This window comes from Notechis scutatus, chromosome 4 (assembly GCF_049901735.1).
Source record: "Notechis scutatus isolate UNSWTSFEM ecotype Mainland chromosome 4, rNotScu1.2, whole genome shotgun sequence".
Lineage (NCBI taxonomy): Eukaryota > Metazoa > Chordata > Lepidosauria > Squamata > Elapidae > Notechis > Notechis scutatus.
The window spans coordinates 102,871,641-102,892,608 of record NC_142012.1 but is presented as its reverse complement, the minus strand read 5'-3'; the positions used below and the strand labels follow the sequence as shown (position 1 = coordinate 102,892,608).

Genomic DNA, 20,968 nt, shown 5'->3' with positions numbered 1-20,968 from the left:
TACGGATAGCTTAATGATAAGTTAGTGAAACTGAATAGATTCAAAATCATGGAAAATCTGGGATCAGTTCATACTTCATTTTCAAGTTACCCAGAGAAGACAGGTTTGCAGGGAACATACGCTTTGAAACACTATTCGTGAGTTTTATGTCTGTATTTGTTTATTTGCTGCCTGTCTTGTGGGGTTACTCTGGATGATTTATAACAGTAAAATGAAAAAATAATAAACGTAAATGTATCAATAGTAAAGCAATGAAACAATAAAAATAAACAAGGAAAGTAAAATAATACGAATTAAAAGATGGGCAGAGAGAGGGAGTAGGAAGCACAGGGGGAGGTGGGATCAACTGATTAGTCCAGTCACTTCCAATGTGGCACTCCTCTATTGGGTCTCCCAGGCCAACTGGCAGGCCCTTGCAAAAGACTAGGAGCAAATTTTACCCAGGAGGGGCACTGTGTTGCGGGAGGTGGCGGGCAGAGAAGATTTTTCTCCTAGATCCCACCAGCCAAAGTTCCTTCAAAAGGATCCGGAGTAGGTCTCCTCTGCTGGCATAAGAAGGGTGGGCTTGTTTTAGCAGGAAGAGACAGATCATTAAGTAGTCTGAACCCATGCCATGGAGGGCTTTAATAATCATAACCAACCCCTTGAATTGCATCCAAAAGCAAATCGGTAGCACCTCACAAAGTTGTGGTGTAACATGGCCCCTTCTATAGGCCCCAACTGCTTGTGCTGCTGCACTTTATAGTGGTTGAAGTTTCTGAATGCATTTCAAGGGTAGCCCCATGTAAAGTGTATTGCAGTAATCCAGATGACAGATGACTAGGGCTTGAGTGACTGAGCATGGAGAGTCCTGATCCAGGAAAGGCTGCAGCTGGTACACAAACCAAAGCTGTGCAAAAGGTCTCCTAGCCACAAGCACCACCTTCAAGCAGATTGCGAGTCCAGGAGAATCCCTAAATTGCAAACTGGGTCTGGACAGGATAGGACAACCCCAACCAGAACTAAAGATGTTAAAGACACAGATTGGGGGCTAAAGTAATGAGTGCTCAAAAGAGGCAGATTCACCTCCAAGAACCCAACAGCTTTGGCCTTTCTGAGACATCTGTTCTGAACCAAGATGATGCAAAATGCATCTTGTATCTTATGATACAAGCTCTGGCCCTTTGTACATGCATTTCTAGACCACAGAGAAGCTATCAAAGAGAATTTGTGTTGCAGTTCAGCAACATATATCTCATCATTTGCTTCCCCCCCTTTACTCATGCTTGCATGATATAATTAGCACAAACATCACATTTCACATTTTACACACATTTTATCAAGAGCAACCAGTGGATACTTGGTTTCAAAGTCGTTACATTTTTGCCTTTTCAATTATGTTCTGCTTTTCTGTAGGAAAACAATACTTATTCAATGTTATCTGGCAGAAACAAACTCAGGTAATAAGTGCCATGTTACCATAGATTAAAATATAAAACTACACATTTAGAGTTATTTGGGGGAGGGAGTTGTTTCTGTTGTTATTCTAATATACCTGGAATAGAAAAGCAATTGCCAAACGGGGAAAAGTTAGCTGTGTGCTTCACAACTGAAGTTATACACACATAACAATTTCACCATTGATTATATTCTAAAACCATACAACTATTATCTAATATTATCCAACTATTTTACTACCTGAAAGGGGGAGTGTTATTACTTTATCAGACTACTTTAAAAGGTAATCGAATTGTGATTCTGTTCAAATCCTGTGAAAACTGTGAAACTAGAGAGCCAATTAAATATGCTAATGGGGTAGTCCTCATCCAGGGCAAAGCAGTAGCCACTTTTAGTACAAGTAGTTTCAACTTACGACCACAATTGAGCTCACAATTTCGGTGTTTAAGTGAAATATTTGTTGAGTTCTGCCCCATTTTATAACTTTTATTGCCAGCGTTGTTAAGTGAATCACCAGTTGCTAAGTGAATCTGGCTTCCCTATTTGATTGCTTGTCAGGTCGCAAAAGCTGATCACATGACCTCGGGACACTGTGACTGTCACAAATAGGAACCAGTGTCCAGGCATCTGAATTTTGATCACATGATCCTGGGGATGCTGCAAAGGTTGTAACTATGAAAAACAGTCAGAAGTTACATTTCTCAGGGCCAGAGTAACTTTCAATGGTCACTAAGCCAACTGTTGTAAGTTGAGGACTACCTATATTTTTCAGCCACGGCTGCTACTGAAATATGCCAGTATCAAAATATGCCCGGTACCAAAATACGGTGAGAAGACGGCAGTGGGAATTCGAGGATGATTGTTTCTATTTAAATGATTCTATTTAAAAAGCATGCAGGATCTAGTAAATGATGTGGGCTGCTTTTTAAGCTGCCAAAAACCAGCTTTTGCAGTCTTCCTTATTTTAAACCTGTGCTTAAAATAAAGGCGAGCGCGGGAGGAAGGGGGATGTGAGGTTACGAGGCGGCAGTACTGGAGGGGCGAGAGGCGGGAGTGACGGACGGTGGGCGACAACTGGGACTACAATCTAAAAGGAGGGGCAGCTGTCTGCGCCTGCTTCTCCCCCTCCCTCCCTCCCTCACACACCTGTCCCTTTTGTGCGCTATTTTCCCCGCGAAAAGGAGCAAGCGGAGAAAACCCCGTGCAAAATGCAAAAACCACCGGACACTCCCCACAACCTCCCTCCGTGGCCGCAGAAGTAACCTCCTTCCCACCCTCCCTCCCGCAGCCGGCGAGCGGCCTCCTCCGGCGCTTCCCAGCCGCTTGAAGGTTACTATGGCGACTCCGGCAGCTGCTCCCTGAGGCCTGTCTGTTGCCTTTTGGTCACGGCATAAAGAGAGAACAAAAAGGCGGGCGCCATTATATGCCGGGACTGGAAGGCGAGGTGGCGGACAGAAGAGGGTGGGAGGCAAAGCAGCCGCCCATTCCTCGCACCACTCCGCGGAGTAAGTTGTGAGAAAGGGGGAGGGAGGAGGTGGGGATGGGAGGAGGAATGGAGGCTTACGGCGGTGAGAGAGTGCAGGTGAAGTCTCGGGGCGCCGGGAAAAGGACTTATTGTACATCGACGCGAATGTAAAAGCATAAACCCAAAAGGATGCTAAAGATTAAAAAGCCAACGAAAAGATTTTTTTTCCTCCGGGGTCTGTCATCGCCGCCGTGAGAACTTCACGAGATAAGGTTTCTGTCCACAACCTGAGAGTAATTTAACTCCCCGGGCAAAAAGAAAAGGGATTTTACCTCACAGAAAGTTGTTGGCTTTCATTTAGCAGCTGCAAAAGAGTAGCAGTCTAGCAAGAGTGGTGAAGAATTAAGGGGAATTGTGGACTGAGCAGAAAGGGCAGCCTGCCTTGGTGGGTGAGAGGAAAAGGGCTGAGGTCCCATCCAGGTTCCTCAGGCCTGTTTCTTGACTTGGACATAAAGAAAAGGTGACAGGAGGCAGGTGACTTGGGACAGAATTTCAGGCCAAGAAAAAACACATTGATTGCCAAGGAATTGTGGCTAGCATAGTGCATACACTTATGCAGAGTAGTATATACACATGCATAAACACACACACGTGTATATGTATATGTGTATATGTATATATGATATATATATGTGTGTGTGTGTATACATGTATATGTGTGTATACATACATATATGTATGTCTGTGTATGTGTATATATGTATGTATATGGTATGTATATAATACAGAATATATTTTCATTTTATGTCTGTGTTCTTTCAATTCAGTTTTTGATTCTTGGCAAGTGCCTGGACTAGTCACCTTGGGCTTTCTTCCCAAAATTTCAGAAGTGGCTTGCCATTGTCTCCTCCTTGGGGCTAAGAGAGATTGACTGGCTCAAGGTCACCCACTGATTTGTGCCTAAGGCAGGGCTAGGTCTCCCGAGTTTCAAACCATGATGCCTTAACCAAACAGGTTAAATGTATGTGATGACATATAACTGATTGTGTAAAAGTGAAGAGGCCAACAGTAATAGTAAAAAAGAGCAACTTTAGAATTCAAGTCTGGCATGCCTTTTCTCTGATAGTATTGAAATGAACAGAAAGAGAACCAGTTGGTTCTAATGGTTAAGGCCCCAGGCTAGAACCTAGAGCCTGTGATTCTAGTCTTGTTTGAGGTATGAAAACTGACTGGGTGACTCTGGGTCACTCATTCTCAACTTACAATATCAGGTTCAATTAACAAGCCAGTCAGATAATTCCTGTCACAACCAATGGATCAACACTGAGAATCTGGGGGGGGAGGGGGAAAGCCCACTCTTATGGGAAGATGCCAGGAAGAAAAAAGATCAAATCAACAAAAACTACAATTTTGGATAGCTCACTGATCTTGAAAGTAAGGGATGTTTGATGCTGCTTTACAAAGAGTTTATAACTTGCCATAATTCCCATACCCTCCTCTGATTTCTAAGTAAATATAGTATTTTCAGAAATGAGAAACCAAGATTGTATGTATCTTTTTACCCTAGCATTCCTAGATATAATCCAGTAAACTCTGCAGCATGCTAAAGTATATAATTAAATTAAATTGGCAATCTCCAAACACCTCAGGTAATGAACAGTATAGGTTTTACAAGTTATAATAACATAGGATCTTTCCCCCTCCTCTTTCTCTTCTGCCTTCATTTTGTTTAACATTCAGCCATAATGAAATTTTTTTAAAACTTAATTCATAAGCTTATTTATTATGTTGTGACATTTAAATTAGTTACAGATACAGATAATCAGAGTTGGAAGGGACCTTGTAGGTCATCTAGTCCAACCCCTACCCAAGCGGGAGACCCTACACCATTTCTGACAAATGGCAGTCCAATCTCTTCTTGAAAGTCTCAAGTGATGGCGCTCCCACAACTTCCGAGGGCAAGCTGTTCCATTGGTTGATTGTTCTCACTGTCAGAAAGTGTCTCCTTGTTTCCAGGTTAAATCTCTCCTTGTTCAGTTTCCATCCATTATTCCTTGTCTGGCCTACAGGCGCTTTATAAAATAGCTTGACTCCTTCCTCCCTGTGGCAGCCCCTCAAATATTGGAAGACCGCTATCATGTCTCCCCTTGTCCTTCTCTTTACTAGACTAGCCAAGCCCAGTTCCTGCAACCGTTTGTTGTATGTTTTAGCCTCCAGTCCCCTAATCATCCTGGTTGCTCTTCTCTGTACTTTTTCTCAACATCTTTTTTATAATGTGGTGAACAAAACTGGATGCAGTACTCTAGGTGTGGTCTTACTAAGGCTTTATAGAGTGGTATTAGTACTTCCCTTGATCTTGATTGTATCCCTCTGTTAATACAATTTAGGATTGCATTAGTTTTTTTGGCGGCTGCTGCACACTGCTGGCTCATATTTAGCTGGTTGTCCACTAAGACTCCAAGATCCCTCTCACAGTTACTGCTATTGAGCCTGCTTTCACCCAGTCTATATGTGTACTTTTGGTTTTTCTTGCCTAAGTGTAGGACTTTACTTTTCTCTATATTGAATTTCATTTTATTAGATATGGCCCAGTGTTCTAGTCTGTCAAGATCCATCTGGATCTTAAGCCTATCTTCTTGGGTGTTAGCTATTCCTGCCAGCTTAGTATCATCTGCAAATTGGGCAAGTTCCCCTTCTATTCTCTCATCTAAGTCGTTAATGAAGATATTGAAGAGTACTGGGCCTAAGACGGAACCTTGTGGCACCCCACTGCTTACTTCCCTCTATGTAGACTTAGACCCATTAAGGACTACTCATTGAGTACGGTTTGCCAGCCAGTTGCGAATCCATCTAGTGGTGGTGCTATCTATTCCACTTTTTTCTAGTTTACTAAGAAGTAGGTTGTGGTCTACTTTATCGAATGCCTTTCTGAAATCTAAATATATTATGTCCACAGTATTTTGCTGGTCTACTAATTTAGTCACTGTGTTGAAGAATGAAATAAGATTAGTTTGGCATGATCTATTTTTAACAAGCCCGTGCTGACTGCTAGTTATTACTTTACTTGTTTCTAGATGTTGGCAGATCTGTTTTTTTATTATCTTTTCCAGTATCTTCCCGGGTATTGATGTTAGGCTGATTGGTCTATAGTTTCCTGGATCTGTTTTTTTTTTCCTTTTTTGAAGATGGGAACCACATCAGCTCTTTTCCAGTCCTCTGGTAGTTCCCTGGCACTCCAGGATTTTTGAAAGATATGGTGCAGTGATTCTGAGATGACCTCTGCCAGCTCCTTTAAAACTCTGGGATGTAATCCATCAGGCCCCAGTGATTTGTTTTCATCAAGATCAGACAGGTGTTCTCTTACTATTTTTTTGCTCATTTTAACTTTTATTTCTGGTCTGTCTTTTACAGTTATGTTTTTGGTGGGTTGAGCTATAGTTTCTTTTTGCGTGAAGACAGAGGCAAAGAATGAGTTAAGCAGTTCTGCTTTCTCTCTGTTGCCTGTTACTTCCTTGCCATCTTCTCTCTTTAGTGGACCAACTGTTTCCTTGATTTTTTTCTTGTTATTTATATGTTGGAAGAAACTTTTTTTATTATCTTTGACTTTTGTTGCAAGTCTTTGTTCATTCTGAGCCTTTGCTTTCCTGACTTTGTCTTTGCAGATTCTGGCTATCTGCTGATATTCTGCCTTAGTTGTATGTCCTTAGTTGTATGTCTTGGGTGGCCTATAATATACGCCTATGGCCATGTCATTCTTTTTTTCTTTTATATTGACCCATATGCATTCTAGGAAGTTTTCATCTTTGGTTTCATGCATTTCTGTAGCAATATAGTGGTCCTTTACATACAGTACAACTCCACCTCCTCTTTTATGGGGTCTGGTTTTTTTGAATAGTTTGTATCCTTCTACCAGTATATTCCAGTCATGGGTTTCATCCCACCAAGTTTCTGTTATTCCAACTATATCATATTTACCTTCATGTATTCGTAGTTCGAGTTCACCCTGCTTGTTCCCCAGACTTTGTGCATTTGTATATAGGCACTTGAGATCTTTATGTCTGACACTGTGTTTCCTGTCTACATAACATAGTTCCAATACTTAATATAGTTTGAAATACATAAATCCATGCTTCATGTGTTACTAAAATAAAAGCACCTATTCATTATCTCATAGTAAATGTTTCTTAACAGTGTAAGGATATTTTGACAGATTCAGACAAAATCTAACTATTCTTTCATGTTTTCCAATAATTCTAGAAATTAGCCGGTGTACTCAATTAATTGACTTAAAGCCTATCAGTGAAAATAAAAAATTAAGAAAATTTTGTTCTTGTTATGTTTCCAAACCTGATGACAAAGCTCTGAAGGACCATGAAGCAAGAAATGGGGGATCTGATATGTAGGATATCTATTCTGTATATATTGTCTAGGTCCTGAAAAAAAAAAAAAAGATTGGGTCCGTCAGATCTTTTCTATCTATTCTTCAACTACACGATAGGAGAGCTGATCATAGTGCATGAGTAACCCAGTAACAGGAGACAGTGAAAGATAGATATCCTGTACTTAGATTTATTTATGTAAAATAAAAATTCATAAATAAATAAACCTGGAGACTACAGACTTTTTGTACACGTCATTAGAAGGAGAATTGCTGACAATTTTATCTTTTATACTCATAACATCCCATTGCTTGTACTGTGAGTGAAATCAGCAAAAAAATGTAAATTAAGTGACTGAGGTAAGGAATTTTATCATAGAATATGCATGATAGAAAAAGACACTTTGAGTGGGTGGAATGAAGGAAAAATTATGGTTCTATGGTGGAAGCACTTGGAAAACAGCAATGCCGTGAGAATTCTGAAGCAGAATTGTCTTGTTCTTTACTTTGATCTATTATCCAGTGTGAATGAAAATGAAGGGCTAGTTACCTTAGGACTTCTCAAATAAAGAGAGCAGGCTTTGTTGGCATTTCATTTCTATGGCACTGACTTTCGTACATCGCAGCCTACTAAACATAAGAGTCAGTCAGTTACATGTGTCCGATGTTGGTGTTTTTTTCTGTCTAGTTTTTGTATAAGAGTTAGTTAATTTCTGATCCCTCCTTCTTGTCTTTGCTCTAGTCTAGTTCTATAGGCAGACATACAAGCAAGCATTTTTTTGTCATTTTTCTTGATTCTCCTCCTAGTAGGGTATACTTAGCAAAGTGCTAGGTTCTTCTACCAACTTCATGTTTTACTCTGGTTGATTCTTTCTACTAAAATTAAAAACCATGTTCACTCATTCTTGCTCAAATTAGATTCTACTGATTTCACTGTTTAGGAGCACAAAACATTTCCTTTAAATAGGATCTAGTAGCCAGACTGGACCTGAGGATCCAACTGAAAAGAATATTAGTTTGGTCAGGTTTGGGAGCATGTATCTGTGCCTTTTGACAGCTACAATAGTAAGCCTGAAACATGCTATCTATAAGGCATACAACCTAAAACCTAAAAAGTGGGGAAAGACAGCACTGCCATTAATTTTTTGGCAACTGACTTGTAAACCCCACAAATAATCCAAATGAGATTAAAGGGTTTTTTGTGTGTGTGTCTTTTGTTATAAAGTGCTAGTGATATTAGCAATTTTGGAAAGCAATTCTTCTCCACATTGAGTTCTCCAATATTGCAGCATTATAACTAACCAATTTTGAAGCAAAGGAGCCATTTATTTATTTAAGAAAAAGTTTTTCTACTGTTAAATTCATTTAGAAACAATAATATATTGTTGATTTACACATATCCATTATGTTATTTTTCAGTTTACTATCTTTGAATACAGAGCTGCTAGACTTCTGGCTTAATCAAAGTTAAGTAACAAATGGAAGAAAAGTGGTATTATATAGAAAACAATGGCAGTGGAGATAACCGTCAAAATACTCAAAGGAGGAGTGATTCAGTTTCTAGTTCATCAAGGCGCATCCACCGGGCTCTTGAAAAACTGGTGTCTAATTCAGCAGTCTCTTTGGATCTGAGTCGAAAAGATCTGCAACATCTTACTGCAGATATATACAGATTATTTAACCTTAGAGTAAGTCTTTCACTGTTAACATACCTGATTAAAGGATAACTGAAAAAAACTGAACGTTTTCCCACTTGAGATGTTGCAAATTATATGAATTGCATTTTAAGGTTACTGTATCCTTGATAATCTTTTAAAAATTACTTGAGTAACTTTTGCACTTTTTATCATTTGGGGAGAAATCATTTCTCTCAGAGTATATGGTAAGCAATACAATCTCACAGGCTACTCATCTCTCCCCCCCACCCTCTCATTTTAGTATTTACATCTGGAAGGAAATGCCCTTTCTGTAATTCCTGAAGATTTTTTTCAGAGCCTGTCAAATCTTACTTGGCTAGATCTGCGCTATAATAAATTGAAGGAGCTTCCCTCTGGGATTGGATGTCACAAGTAAGTTTTCTGCTGTATGTCCATTGTTTTTTAAAAAGGAATTTGTTCAGTAGTACATATCAGGTATCTATTGGTCAACAAATTGAGCAGTAGTACCATGTATGATTAAATATTAACCCTAATTATCATCAAAAGAACAAAATACAGGTAGTCTTTAACTTACAATAGCTTAGTGACTGTTCAAAGTTACAACAGCATTGAAAAAGATGTATGACTTTTTTCACAGTTACGACTATTGTAGCATCTCCATGGTCACATGATTCAAATTCGGTTGCTTGGCAACTGGTTTGTATTTATGACAGGTGCAGGATCCTGAAGTCATGTGATCACCTTTTGCAACCTTCTGACAAGCAAAGTCAAAGAGGAAGCCAGATTCATTTAATAGCCATGTTACTAACTTAACAGCTACAGCGATTCACTTAACTGTGGCAAGAAAAGGTCGTACAATGGGGCAGAATTCACATAACAAATGTCTCATTTAGCAACAGAAATATTGGACTCAATTGTGGTTGTAAGTCAAGAACTACCTGTATTGAAAATACTTTTGCAATGTATGGACTTCATTTTTTAGAATTCTTAACAATGGCCATGATGGTTGGAGACTTCTGGGAGTTGAAATCCAAACATTGTAAAGTTGCCCAGGAAGCATTGTTATAACTGTACCCTTAGCAATTCTTTGTCCTTAAAGTAGCCTGGCTGAAGAGACATTAGGAAATGCTACAAAAACACTTCCTCCACCCATCCATTTATGAAATACAGATGAAATTAAAAAGTTCCAAAATTTATTCTCAGTTGTTTTGACAAAATTTGAAAATAGATATTAAAAATTGTTGCCCTTTAAGATTACATCTCATTTGAAAGAGGCCATATCAATATTATTTACTACTGGTACTGATAACTAGTATGGGACAATTAATAATAACCAGGTTAATTCTTAAATAGGAGATTGATATAGCCTTGATTTGTTTTTTTTGTTTTTTAATTGTGCCAAAATGGGTGCATTTTTTCATGATGTATATAAGCTAACTTTTCAAAATAATGTATATAGAGTAATATGTAGTTTTAAATAAACTTAAGGATGGGAACAGATTTTTTTATCCAGGTGTATGCCAACTACTAGAAAGAAACTGAGATCTTGTTTTATATCAAAAGAAATGGATAAAATAAGGAAAACTGACTCCTTTCTAAAACTTTGGCACACCTTCTTTCCATATTTAGCCAGGCAATGATATCCTACGATGAACCATCTCCTTGAACAACCTTAAGAGTCAAACTGATTAATTTTATGCAGGCTAATGGCTCATTACTTTATGAAATTGCTCGTTTTCTAAAGCATATGTTGGTTTATTCTGAAACAACTCAGTATTTAGGAAGCTTCTGGCTACTACTCTGGCACTACTAGTCTGACTTTTGACCCAAACAGGACTACTGCTACCTTTAAATTTATGTTGACTTTATCTTGGGAAACAAAATCTCTTTAAAGTTCCCAGTTGTGCTAAGAGCAATCCCATGACAGATATTCTATCCCTTATCTTCAAGACATCTGTGGGCAATTGAAGTGAATTCTAATATGTCATGACACTTCCCTGCAAATGCTTCATTTTTTTGACTATGATATTAAAAATTAAACTAGACTAGGGGGAAAAACACCAAAATAATATGCTACAGAAAACTAAGGTTTACAGTCAGGTTTCTTCACTGCTTCTGTTCTTTCCCAGTTGACATATTAATATGTGAAGAAAACAGTGTGAATCTGTTTGTTGTGTCTTTTTTTTTTTTGCATTTATTATCAGTCTGCAAAAGGAATGTATATTTGAAATAGCTCTTAATGTTAAAGAGAAACTAATTTCAAAATATCTCCCCCAATATGTAGGCAGCAATATACATTTTCTAAATAAATAAGTTGTAGGACCCTGGGACACTGTAACCATCGTAAATACATGCTGGTTGCCAAGCACCCAAAGGGTAGTCACATGACTGAGTGCTGCGGTGGCCATAAGTGTGAAAAGTGGTCATAAGTCACTTTTTTCATTGTAACTTTGAACAGTCATTAAACAAAATGTTGTAAGTTGAGGACTACCTGTTATTGTTATTGATTGATAGAATATTACCTTTATATTATAAATAAATAAATACATAAATACATACATACATACATACATACATACATACATACATACATACATACATACATTTTCTTATAGAAAGCATCTCCATTCTTTTGGGCCCTGATGTGGGCTAGAAATTGATAAACTGTATTCTGTTTATCAGTATTCAAGTACATCTAGTGCACCACATAATTTATTAATTAGGCTACTTAGATTCTGTTAGGAATCTACTTTTTCATTAAAATAGTATAAGAATATATACATTAATTTTCTCTTATTTTCTTGACTAATCTTATTTGTATATTTAAATATTTTCATATTTATTGAAAAGGCAACTGAAAACTCTACTGCTAGAGAGAAATCCTATTAAAAGGCTACCAGTGGAGCTTGGTAAGTATTCTGTTCCCTCAATAATATCTAACTAAACTTAGCATACATATATTCCTTTCAAGATACTCCTTTACAAGTGAGAGAAACTACTCCAGTGTTTTGGGCCATCTGTGCTGAGTCCTCATTGAATTCCTGAGAACACCATCAAGGATGGTTGCAAATGGTGGCCCCATGATTTCAAGTCATTTAGCAACTAATTGTATGTACAGATGGATTACCAAATACCTAAATCATGGTTGCAGGGATGCTGTGATGACCAGAACTCTGAAGCCCAGTTACAAACAACATTCATTTATCAGCCATCAAAACTTGGAATGGTCTCCGATTGAATGGTGATAGCTTGAGGACTACCCATACTGGCAATTTTTTGCCATTCTTATAAGATTTTCTCTAAGGTTGAGATTAGCACCATTTGAAACAACTAATTTATCTTGGTTAATACATTCATTTTAATATTTTTGCAATTGATCCTTGCTAGGAAGGCTTTCAGATTTCTCCACATTTTGAAACCTTGTTTGATTTCTTGCCGTAATGTATCATACAGGTATTACTAATTACTGAGCTTAAAATTTCTGTTGCTAAGCAAGACAGTTGTTAAGTGAGTCATGCCCCATGTTACAATCATTTTTGCCATGGTTATTAAGCGAATCACTACAATTTGTAAGTCTGTGTTAAACAAATCTGTCTTCCCTCGTTGACTTTCTTGTCAGAAGCTTCCAACAAGGTTGTATCATCCCCTAAGGAGATACATCTGGTGGGAACAAGAAGAAGGGCCTTCTTCATGGTGGCTCCCTCTCTCTGGAACATCGTTCCTCCAGAGATTAGACTGGCCCCCATTATAACACTCTTTCAGAAGGCCCTGAAAACATGGTTCTGTGGGCAGGCCTGGGGAATCCAGAGTCCATTAAAAGGTTAGTATGAAAATGCATTGTGGCCAGGGTGGGGGACAGAAGGTTATTTTATTATTTTTCTTTTTATTATTATTTAATTTGTTTTATATGGTGTTTTTATATTTTGGTAAGTCTCCTTGAGACACATGTGTGAATAGGCAGAAATATAAATTTTCTAAATAAATATATCGTAGGATCCTGAGACACTGTAACCATCGTAAATACATGCTGGTTGCCAAGCACCCAAAAGGTGGTCACATGACTGGGGCTGCTGCTGTGCCCATAAGTGTGAAAACTGGTCATAAGTCACTTTTTTCATTGTAACTTTGAACAGTCATTAAACAAAGTGTTGTAAGTTGAGAACTACCTATCGTTATTGTTACTGATTGATTGAATATTACCTTCAATTAGAAACTGAGGTATTTCTCTGAATGGGTTATCTGACAGCCAGATTCTTCCCACAAGAGATTAACTTCTTTGTTTCATCTTCTTAAGCAACCTTTTCTCACCGCATTTAAGCCCTTTCATGTTTCTCCTGACGCTGTCATATACATATCTCACTTTCATATAGAGAAAAGTGTTCTTATATATAGCCATTTTCCTTCTTTTGACAAATATTTATTCATCACAAAAAGCCATATACTCTCCTCTGCCTTATATCAAGATTTCCTCAACCCTTGTTTGTCTGTTTTTCTACATTTAATAAATAAAGGGTTCAAATCCATAGAAAGTGTTTGTCTAGATAGTACTCACACAGGCGGAGTGAACAGAATATACAAGTATTGATGACTTTGAGTCAAGCCTGTGTTCTAGTAACAACAGGCAGATCTTTGTCAGCAATATTACAGATATGATTTGCGATGCCTATCCAGGATGTTTTTCAACTTCACAATCTAGCCTACCATAGCAATAGCACTTACACTTATATACCACTTCATAGTGCTTTAGAGATATTCTCTGGTGTTCACACATCTAAATATTAACCAGGCCCAAACCTGGTTAGCTTTGTAGCCCAAGCAAGGCCAATCATTTTCTGGTATCTGTTCCTATGTTGGTGTACATTGGTGCTTTCACCATTAAGATACCTTTTCTATCAGAGTTGTTAAGTTCCAATCTTACTCTTTACATGTACTGACATATACACCCTACAAACACACAACAAAGAGTCATAGAAAATATTGAGATTCCAAAGAATCAGGGCATTCCTGAGATGACTGATTTTTCAGACTTTAAAACATTCTCTTTTCTTATTCAGTATTGTTCAGGTAGAAGACCTTTATCCATATTCATTGACATACATTTAAAATATTTCTAATATATACATCTCATGTATTACATGTTAAGGAACATTATAATATCCCTGCTTTGCAAGGTTTATCAGTATTTCATTTTCTTATATTTCTATGCTATAGGAACCTTGTATTTTCCTAAGAAAGTATTTCTTTTTTCATATATATTTTTATTATTTACAACTATAAACACAAAACACAGTGCAGCCGTTTTGGCATTACTGTGCCATACATACCAAAGGTGTAGTCAAACCCATTAATGTTTCTATTATTGGTACAATATTTACATTTTGCTTCCAATCCTTCTAACTGTTTTTGTTCTGACCTTCCCCTCTTTTTGCAGCCACAGATAAAACTTGTTCCAAGTATCGTACTATTCTGAATCCCACTTACTTTTCATTTCTAAAGTTAGTCTCTCAGATTCTGCACAGGCCATTATTTTCCTTATTATCTCTCCTTTCAGTAGTGTATTTTCATTTTTCCAATACTGTGAGTAAACCATTCTTGCCGCAGTCAGAATGTATATTATTAAATATGTTGTACCTTTGCTGTGGCCTTCTATCATTATTCCCAACAGGAATAATTCTGGCTTAAATTGAATGTGTTCTCCCACCATTTGCTCTACCCATGCCAGTATCAATCTCCAATATTGTCTTGCTTGGTTACATGTCCACCACATGTGGTAGAAAGCACCTGGTAGATCCTTGCACTTCCAGCATTTTGGTGATAAGTTTTTGTACATTTTAGATTTGAAATTGGGAATAGTATGAGTACTGTTTTTATTACTGCTGAGGAATATTCTTGAAAAGAAAAATTATTTTACAACATTAATAATAGAGTTTAACTGACAGCAATTTAGAATAATATAGAAAGGTATTTGTCTTCCAGCACTGCTTTTACAGAAATAATTTATGTGCAAATATACATGTAATCATAATAAAATATAGACTAATGCAGAATACTAAGTACTACACTTTCAAAAACATAAGAGCAAAACAGCAGAAATAGTAATTACTCAAGCTGTGAGTGGACATATTTAAAATACTATTTTCAAGGCAGTGTGAAAAAATGTGTTATTACCTGCATTATGATCTTGGCAGTTTTCATGTTGTTTTCCCCAGTTATATATTGGTTCTTACATTATCCAAATGTATTTATACTGTAACATTTTTCTTAATGAAATTAAACAGGCTTCTGTAAAGGGAAAAATAAATGTACCTTAAGTATATTTTAAATTTTGGTATATAATTCAGAAGTTTTTCAATATATTTTTATTCAAATATGATAAGTGCAATGAAAGATTAAGAACTGTGGATAACAGAGTAGATTTTGGTCCTAATGGTTTAGGTTTAAATTTAGTCCTAACAATAATCCAAATCAAGTTTTATCCCACTGTCATTTTCTAGAGACATTTACAGGTGGTCCTCGACTTACAGCAGTTCATTTAGTGACTGTTTGAACTTACAATGGCATTGGAAAAAGAGACACGACTGTGTTTTACACTTACAACCATTGCGGAATTCCCAAGGTCACATGATAAAAATTTGAATGCTTGGAAACTGACTCAAATTTATGACACTTGCAGTGTGCAAGGGTCATGTCATTACCTTTTACAACCTTCTGACAAGCAAAGTCAATGGGAAATCCAGGTTCACTTAACAACTGTGTTACAAACCTATCAACTTCAGTGATTCACCTAACAACTAGGGCAAGAAAGGTCATAAAGTAGGGTTAAACTCACTTAAAAATGTCTCATTTGGCAACAGAAATTTTGAGCTCAATTGTGGTCATAAGTCAAGGACTACCTGTCCTTCATACAGGACATTTATTATACATATAACGATTTATTCAGAAAAAATTTCAAGATATTATTTTTCAGATAATATTATTTTCTTTCCATTCTTATATTTTTCCATATCTAGCGAACGGTAGAATATCTGCACAATATCTTTTGATTCAAAGCTATAAGGAGCTACCCAGATGAGAGCACCCTCCTTTCACAGAGCATGCTGTTGATTAAAACATTTTAAATTTCATGGATTCGTATATGCATTTATAAGAAATAGCATAAACATTAAATATAGCAAAGATAAGGAAATTCCCTGCCCTCTAGTGGAGACATCTATGAAAAACAGTTTCTGGAGTTACATACCCCAGCTGTAGGGATAGAAATATATTTTTCAGGGCCTGTTTGATATGTAAGGTAGTTCTATCAGGTATCTAGTAGAATAAGGTGGTAACAATAGAAGGAGACACCATTCAAGACTAATTCTGTTTGAATTAATCCTGAATAGTGTCTCCTTCATTGCCTATTCAGAGAAATTCCTTTATATACTGAGGAGCTCAGCATATAAAGTTTTAGGCTGAAGAGGCTCCTAGGATACTAAGATAATATCCATGAGTTTTTAGGTGTTTGGAATTAAATGGAGTTTGATGTTTTGCTTGTTTTTAAAGATGTGAAGTACATTGTAGATTACTGTGTGCACAAATTTTTTAAATGACATTTTAAAAAAAATCTTACATCCTCTTTGTTTGGAGCTGGTCTCAGCAGCAGCAACAGTGGCACGTACAGATATGTAGCAGCTATAGATGGAAGCCAGCACAGCATAGACTTGGGAAATAGCAGCATGAGGTGATGGGGATCAGCCACTGTGGCTTTCTATTTTGCTGGCTCATAGATAACCCTAGAATGGAGCAAATGGTCTGGTCCTTGAACCTATGCAGAACAGATATGAGTGGAGATACTTCTCACAAATGAAGACAAATATATGTGTCCCAGGATAATGTTGCAAGATCCAATCTGGGTTGGTCTCCAGGATCAGAGGTTTACTGTTTCAAGCTTTTGAAGCCCGTCCTCAGGGAACTTCTCTCTACTGGATCATGTACATTGGACTATTCTATGAGTTGTATTTATGTGATGCTTTCTTATTGGTTGATTAGTGTGTTGATGGCCAGCGATTGGCTGTTTGCAAGCCAAGGATTTGGAAGCAGAAGGAAACAACAGCCAATTGCTGGCTATCAACACACCATTAACCAATAGGAAGGCACCTCATAAATACGACTCATAGAATAGCTCAAAGTACATATTCCAGTTGAGAGAAGTTCCTTGAAGATGGGCTCCAGCATGAGTCTGAAAGCTTGGAAGAGTAAACCTATGGTCCCAGTGACCAACCCAAATTGGATCTTGGAGTAACTTCTTTTCTATCTGGATAAATGGGACCAGCTTGCCAAAGGAGCACTGATAGTTGTTTTAGGCCTTGGGATTATTTTTTAAGGAAAATATCTGGAGAAAGCTGGTATGGTAGAAGTAGATCATGTCAAAGGACTGCTTGTTATTCACCCAAAGCCCACAGCTGCTCTGGCTCTTTGCCCTCTGCACCCAAATGAGATGGTTGATGTTGCATCTGTCTCATGGGGCTTTTTCTATTCCATTCCATTTTTCCATTTGTTATGGTTCTATGGCTTAGGACTATCTTAGAGGAGACTGATTTGATGTGATTTACCACCCTATTAAACTGCCTACTTGAGGACTGGAGAATGGAGGAGAGAGGTTGATATTTGGAGAAGAATGGGTGGTAAATGGGAGTGGTTGGTGACCTGCAATTGTTTTACCACATTTGTTGCTGAATGTCTGATGGCAGGAGCAGTGAAGAGAGGTTATATCACTTGCCGTGGGAGATGAAAGTATGTCTGAAGGAGATTAAATACATATGTTCTTTAACCTGGGAGGTGGAAAGTGTGGGGATGAAATTACGGTAAGAGCAAGTAATTCCATCAAGATTGTGATATATGAGTAGATGAACCAATCACAGGCATAATAAATTTGGGGACTGCAAGCTATCTTCCTGCCTCTCGGTATTCAAGATCAGCCCATCAAATTCTTAATAGCCTGGGTTCCAGCTGCTGTAACTGAACACCAGACCAATATGCAATAAAACTACCCTCATCCACAATTGACTGTAAGTGAGGCAGCCCAGTTGCTGTGTGTGGTTAGGCTTGGGTGACCCCAGAAAGAGGAGGTCCTCTCCCATAGATATGCCACCTGCATTTTCAGCTGTGAAGCCAAGATGGTGATGATGAAGTTGTCATCCATAAAAATGTAATGGCTTTTTGGTGTGTCCTGGTTTCAGTGTAAAAATAAAATGCTCGTGCAGTAGACAGGCATAATTCAGGCACATGGAAGGCAAGCCTGCAGAGATATTGGGAAGGAATACCATTTCCCCCAACACACACACACAGTTTAGGAACAATTATTTTGCAGCAGAACTTGTAAAAATGTTAGGAAGTGTTATCTGGAGGCTGTAGACAGGCAGGGGAGGCAACAGAAGAAGAGTTGGGGAAGCAAAAGAAAGAATATGTGTGTGCATGATAGCTTACTTGATGCTAGGGAAGAAGGCATAATCCGAACAGACAGTTTGAAATCCATTTCTTCAGAATATCTTGTAAATGCTTGGCCAGGAACACCCAGGTCAAAACAAGCAGAAATCAAGAACAGGAATTCACAAATGAAGATGCCAAAGTTGTTTCCAGTAACAGAAGGAATTCCTGCACAGATTAAATCTTCTCCCCACCAAGCATACTCAGCCGAAACATTTCCTGCTCAGTGGTTGCCAATAATGAAGCATGGGGATTGCTTGCAGAATCAGCATCTTTCTGCTTGCTTGCAAGGTGCTTACTTTGCCAAAGTGCAGGGTGGATTATTGTAGCCTGCTGTATATAAGGCTGCCCTTGAAAATGTATCTAGAAGCTTTAGCTGATACAAAATGCAGCAGCATGGACAGTTATGTGTGCCCCTAGAATGCCATACATTGCATCTTTGCTCTATGAGCTGCATTAGTTGTCGTATATGACTTGGGAGCTGAGTTTCTTCAAGATTATCCCATGTAAAATCTGTGTGCTTGATATGCAAAGCAGTGGTAAAGAAATGGAATAAATAGGGAATATTTGCTGAGGTCCTCAACTATTGAGATTAACAGGAAACAGCACAAAAGCTGCCATTTTCTTTGAAGCTTTGGCTGTTATAGTTGAGGGAGGTCTTCCTTTATACTCTTCCACAAACTTATTAAAACTTGAATGCTCTAAGTCACAGATGTCAAACTCATGGTGTCATGTTGCTGTCATGTGATGTTTCGTGACATTTTTCTCCTTCACGGAGCTTGGGTGGGCGTGGCCTGTGCATGATGCATCCAGCCCATGGGCCACCAGTTTGACACTCCTGCTGTAAGTATACTTTCTTGCAAACCAACAGTCTTATTATTTCTAAGTAACTTTACAATTAAATAATCACTTAAATAATAATAGGGAGAGCTTTTTCTTCTAAAACATTTTAACATTACATCTTTGGCTTTCTTATTTTGGCAGGTAAAGTAGCTTCACTTACAGCCTTAAATCTCAGGAATTGTCCTCTGGAATTTCCTCCCCTTGAAGTGATACAGAAGGGTCTGTCATTCATTTTATGTTTCCTCCGAAAGAACTGTCATCCAAATATTGAATATGCAGAGTCTATTTCTCCAGGTATAGTAATATTTTAATACATGTTTTTGAAATAACCATATTGACCTAGTTAAATAATTAATATGGATATGAGTTTCAAACAATTAAGGTATCAAGTGATCTGAAAATATCTGTGGAATTGTCTTTCCCGTTGTTTTGCTGAGCCCACCAAATCTTGCAGTGAAGGCATGTGTGATCTTTTGTGAGCAACAGTGTGATTTCTTTGGACCTTGAAGTTGTGCTTTTTCTGTAGGTGCACTTGTTCTGGAGATCCAGATGGGTAACCTTTTGAAAGGCTTTAAAGATGTGCCTGTGTTTCTTGATATTTGGGCCAGGAAATTAGCTGAGATTTACTATTGAATTGGTTTTTGTGATTTAGGGTTTAATGTTTTAATTTTGGGCATCATGAGTTATAGGTTGTAATTTTTGTTTTAATCCACTGTCCATAGTCTCTGTTATTAAATGGGTGGCCATATAAATCATGTAAATAAATAATTGAAATTATTTCTGTTTAAGGCACAAAATGTTAATGTGTCTATTTTTATTGAAGAAGCTAAACAGGAGCCAGTTTAATAATATATTTGATGGGGAGGGAAGGTGGGAGAGGAGATAGGTCTGATTATATTGGTTTTGTTTGGTTTCTGTTTGGTTATTTCTGTTTTTTCGTTATAGTTTGTTGAGATGTAAACTCTTTTAAAAAAGCATAAGAGCAATGTGCCCCACTTCTGGAAAGTATAGAACTTTCCAATTGTCTTTGAGAATCATTCAGTTATAGAGTATATAAGGCTTTTCTGTGGTATGTGGGGATTTCAATAATTCCAGACAATAAACCTAAGATACTGTATTCTGCATTGTGGTTCATATTTTATATAATTTGCTTGAGCTCCTAATAAAGACTCCATGCGTATGACATATAGTTATTTAGCTACTAAGACTCTATGATAATTTTGGTAACTGCTCTTGGGGTGTTAATGAATTAAATGATTAAACACTGCCATTTTAAGTCATTCCTTAAACTATTGTTCATGATTGATTGAATGATTAATTGGTTAGATGCCATCAAGTCAGTATCAACTCTTAATGTCAGCCGCCTTGCCAGGTAAGCTCAGACAGGAAAAATACAATGCAGTTAATTCTACTTTACTATAAAGCTACAATTACGGAATCCTGCAAGTTTGAAAGTACTGTATAATTCTTCTGTTATATTTTGGGTAGATTTATTTGATTTTTTTTTCATTTTCATGGCTATCTATGGCAGGGGTCCCCAACCGCCGGTCTGCGGACCGGTACCGGGCCGCGGAACAAGCCTTACCGGGCCGCTGGTTGCTGGGCGCCGCCATCTTTTTGGTAAAAAGCGCTCCGGTGAGCTTTTCCGGGTAGAAAGCTCACTGGAAGCGCTTGTCAAAAAGATGGATGGCGCTAGCGCTTCGGTGAGCTTTTCCAGGTAGA

The 20,968-nt window shown here is 37.8% G+C and overlaps 1 protein-coding gene across 3 annotated transcripts in view; it reads left to right on the top strand.

The window, feature by feature from the left end:
- LRRC27 (leucine rich repeat containing 27) overlaps positions 1 to 20,968 on the top strand; it is a 62,686-nt gene that overhangs the window by 5,043 nt on the left and 36,675 nt on the right. Inside the window, exons 1-5 of one of the 3 annotated variants that reach the window (XM_087964266.1) lie at positions 2,754 to 2,942; positions 8,700 to 8,968; positions 9,219 to 9,349; positions 11,789 to 11,847; positions 19,388 to 19,540. In XM_087964266.1, coding sequence (XP_087820392.1) covers positions 8,759 to 8,968; positions 9,219 to 9,349; positions 11,789 to 11,847; positions 19,388 to 19,540 — 553 coding nt within the window. In that variant the 5' untranslated portion in view covers positions 2,754 to 2,942; positions 8,700 to 8,758. Of the gene's footprint in view, positions 1 to 2,753; positions 2,943 to 8,699; positions 8,969 to 9,218; positions 9,350 to 11,788; positions 11,848 to 19,387; positions 19,541 to 20,968 lie in introns of those variants that run through there. The other 2 variants (XM_087964264.1, XM_087964265.1) reach the window with 2 other exon arrangements.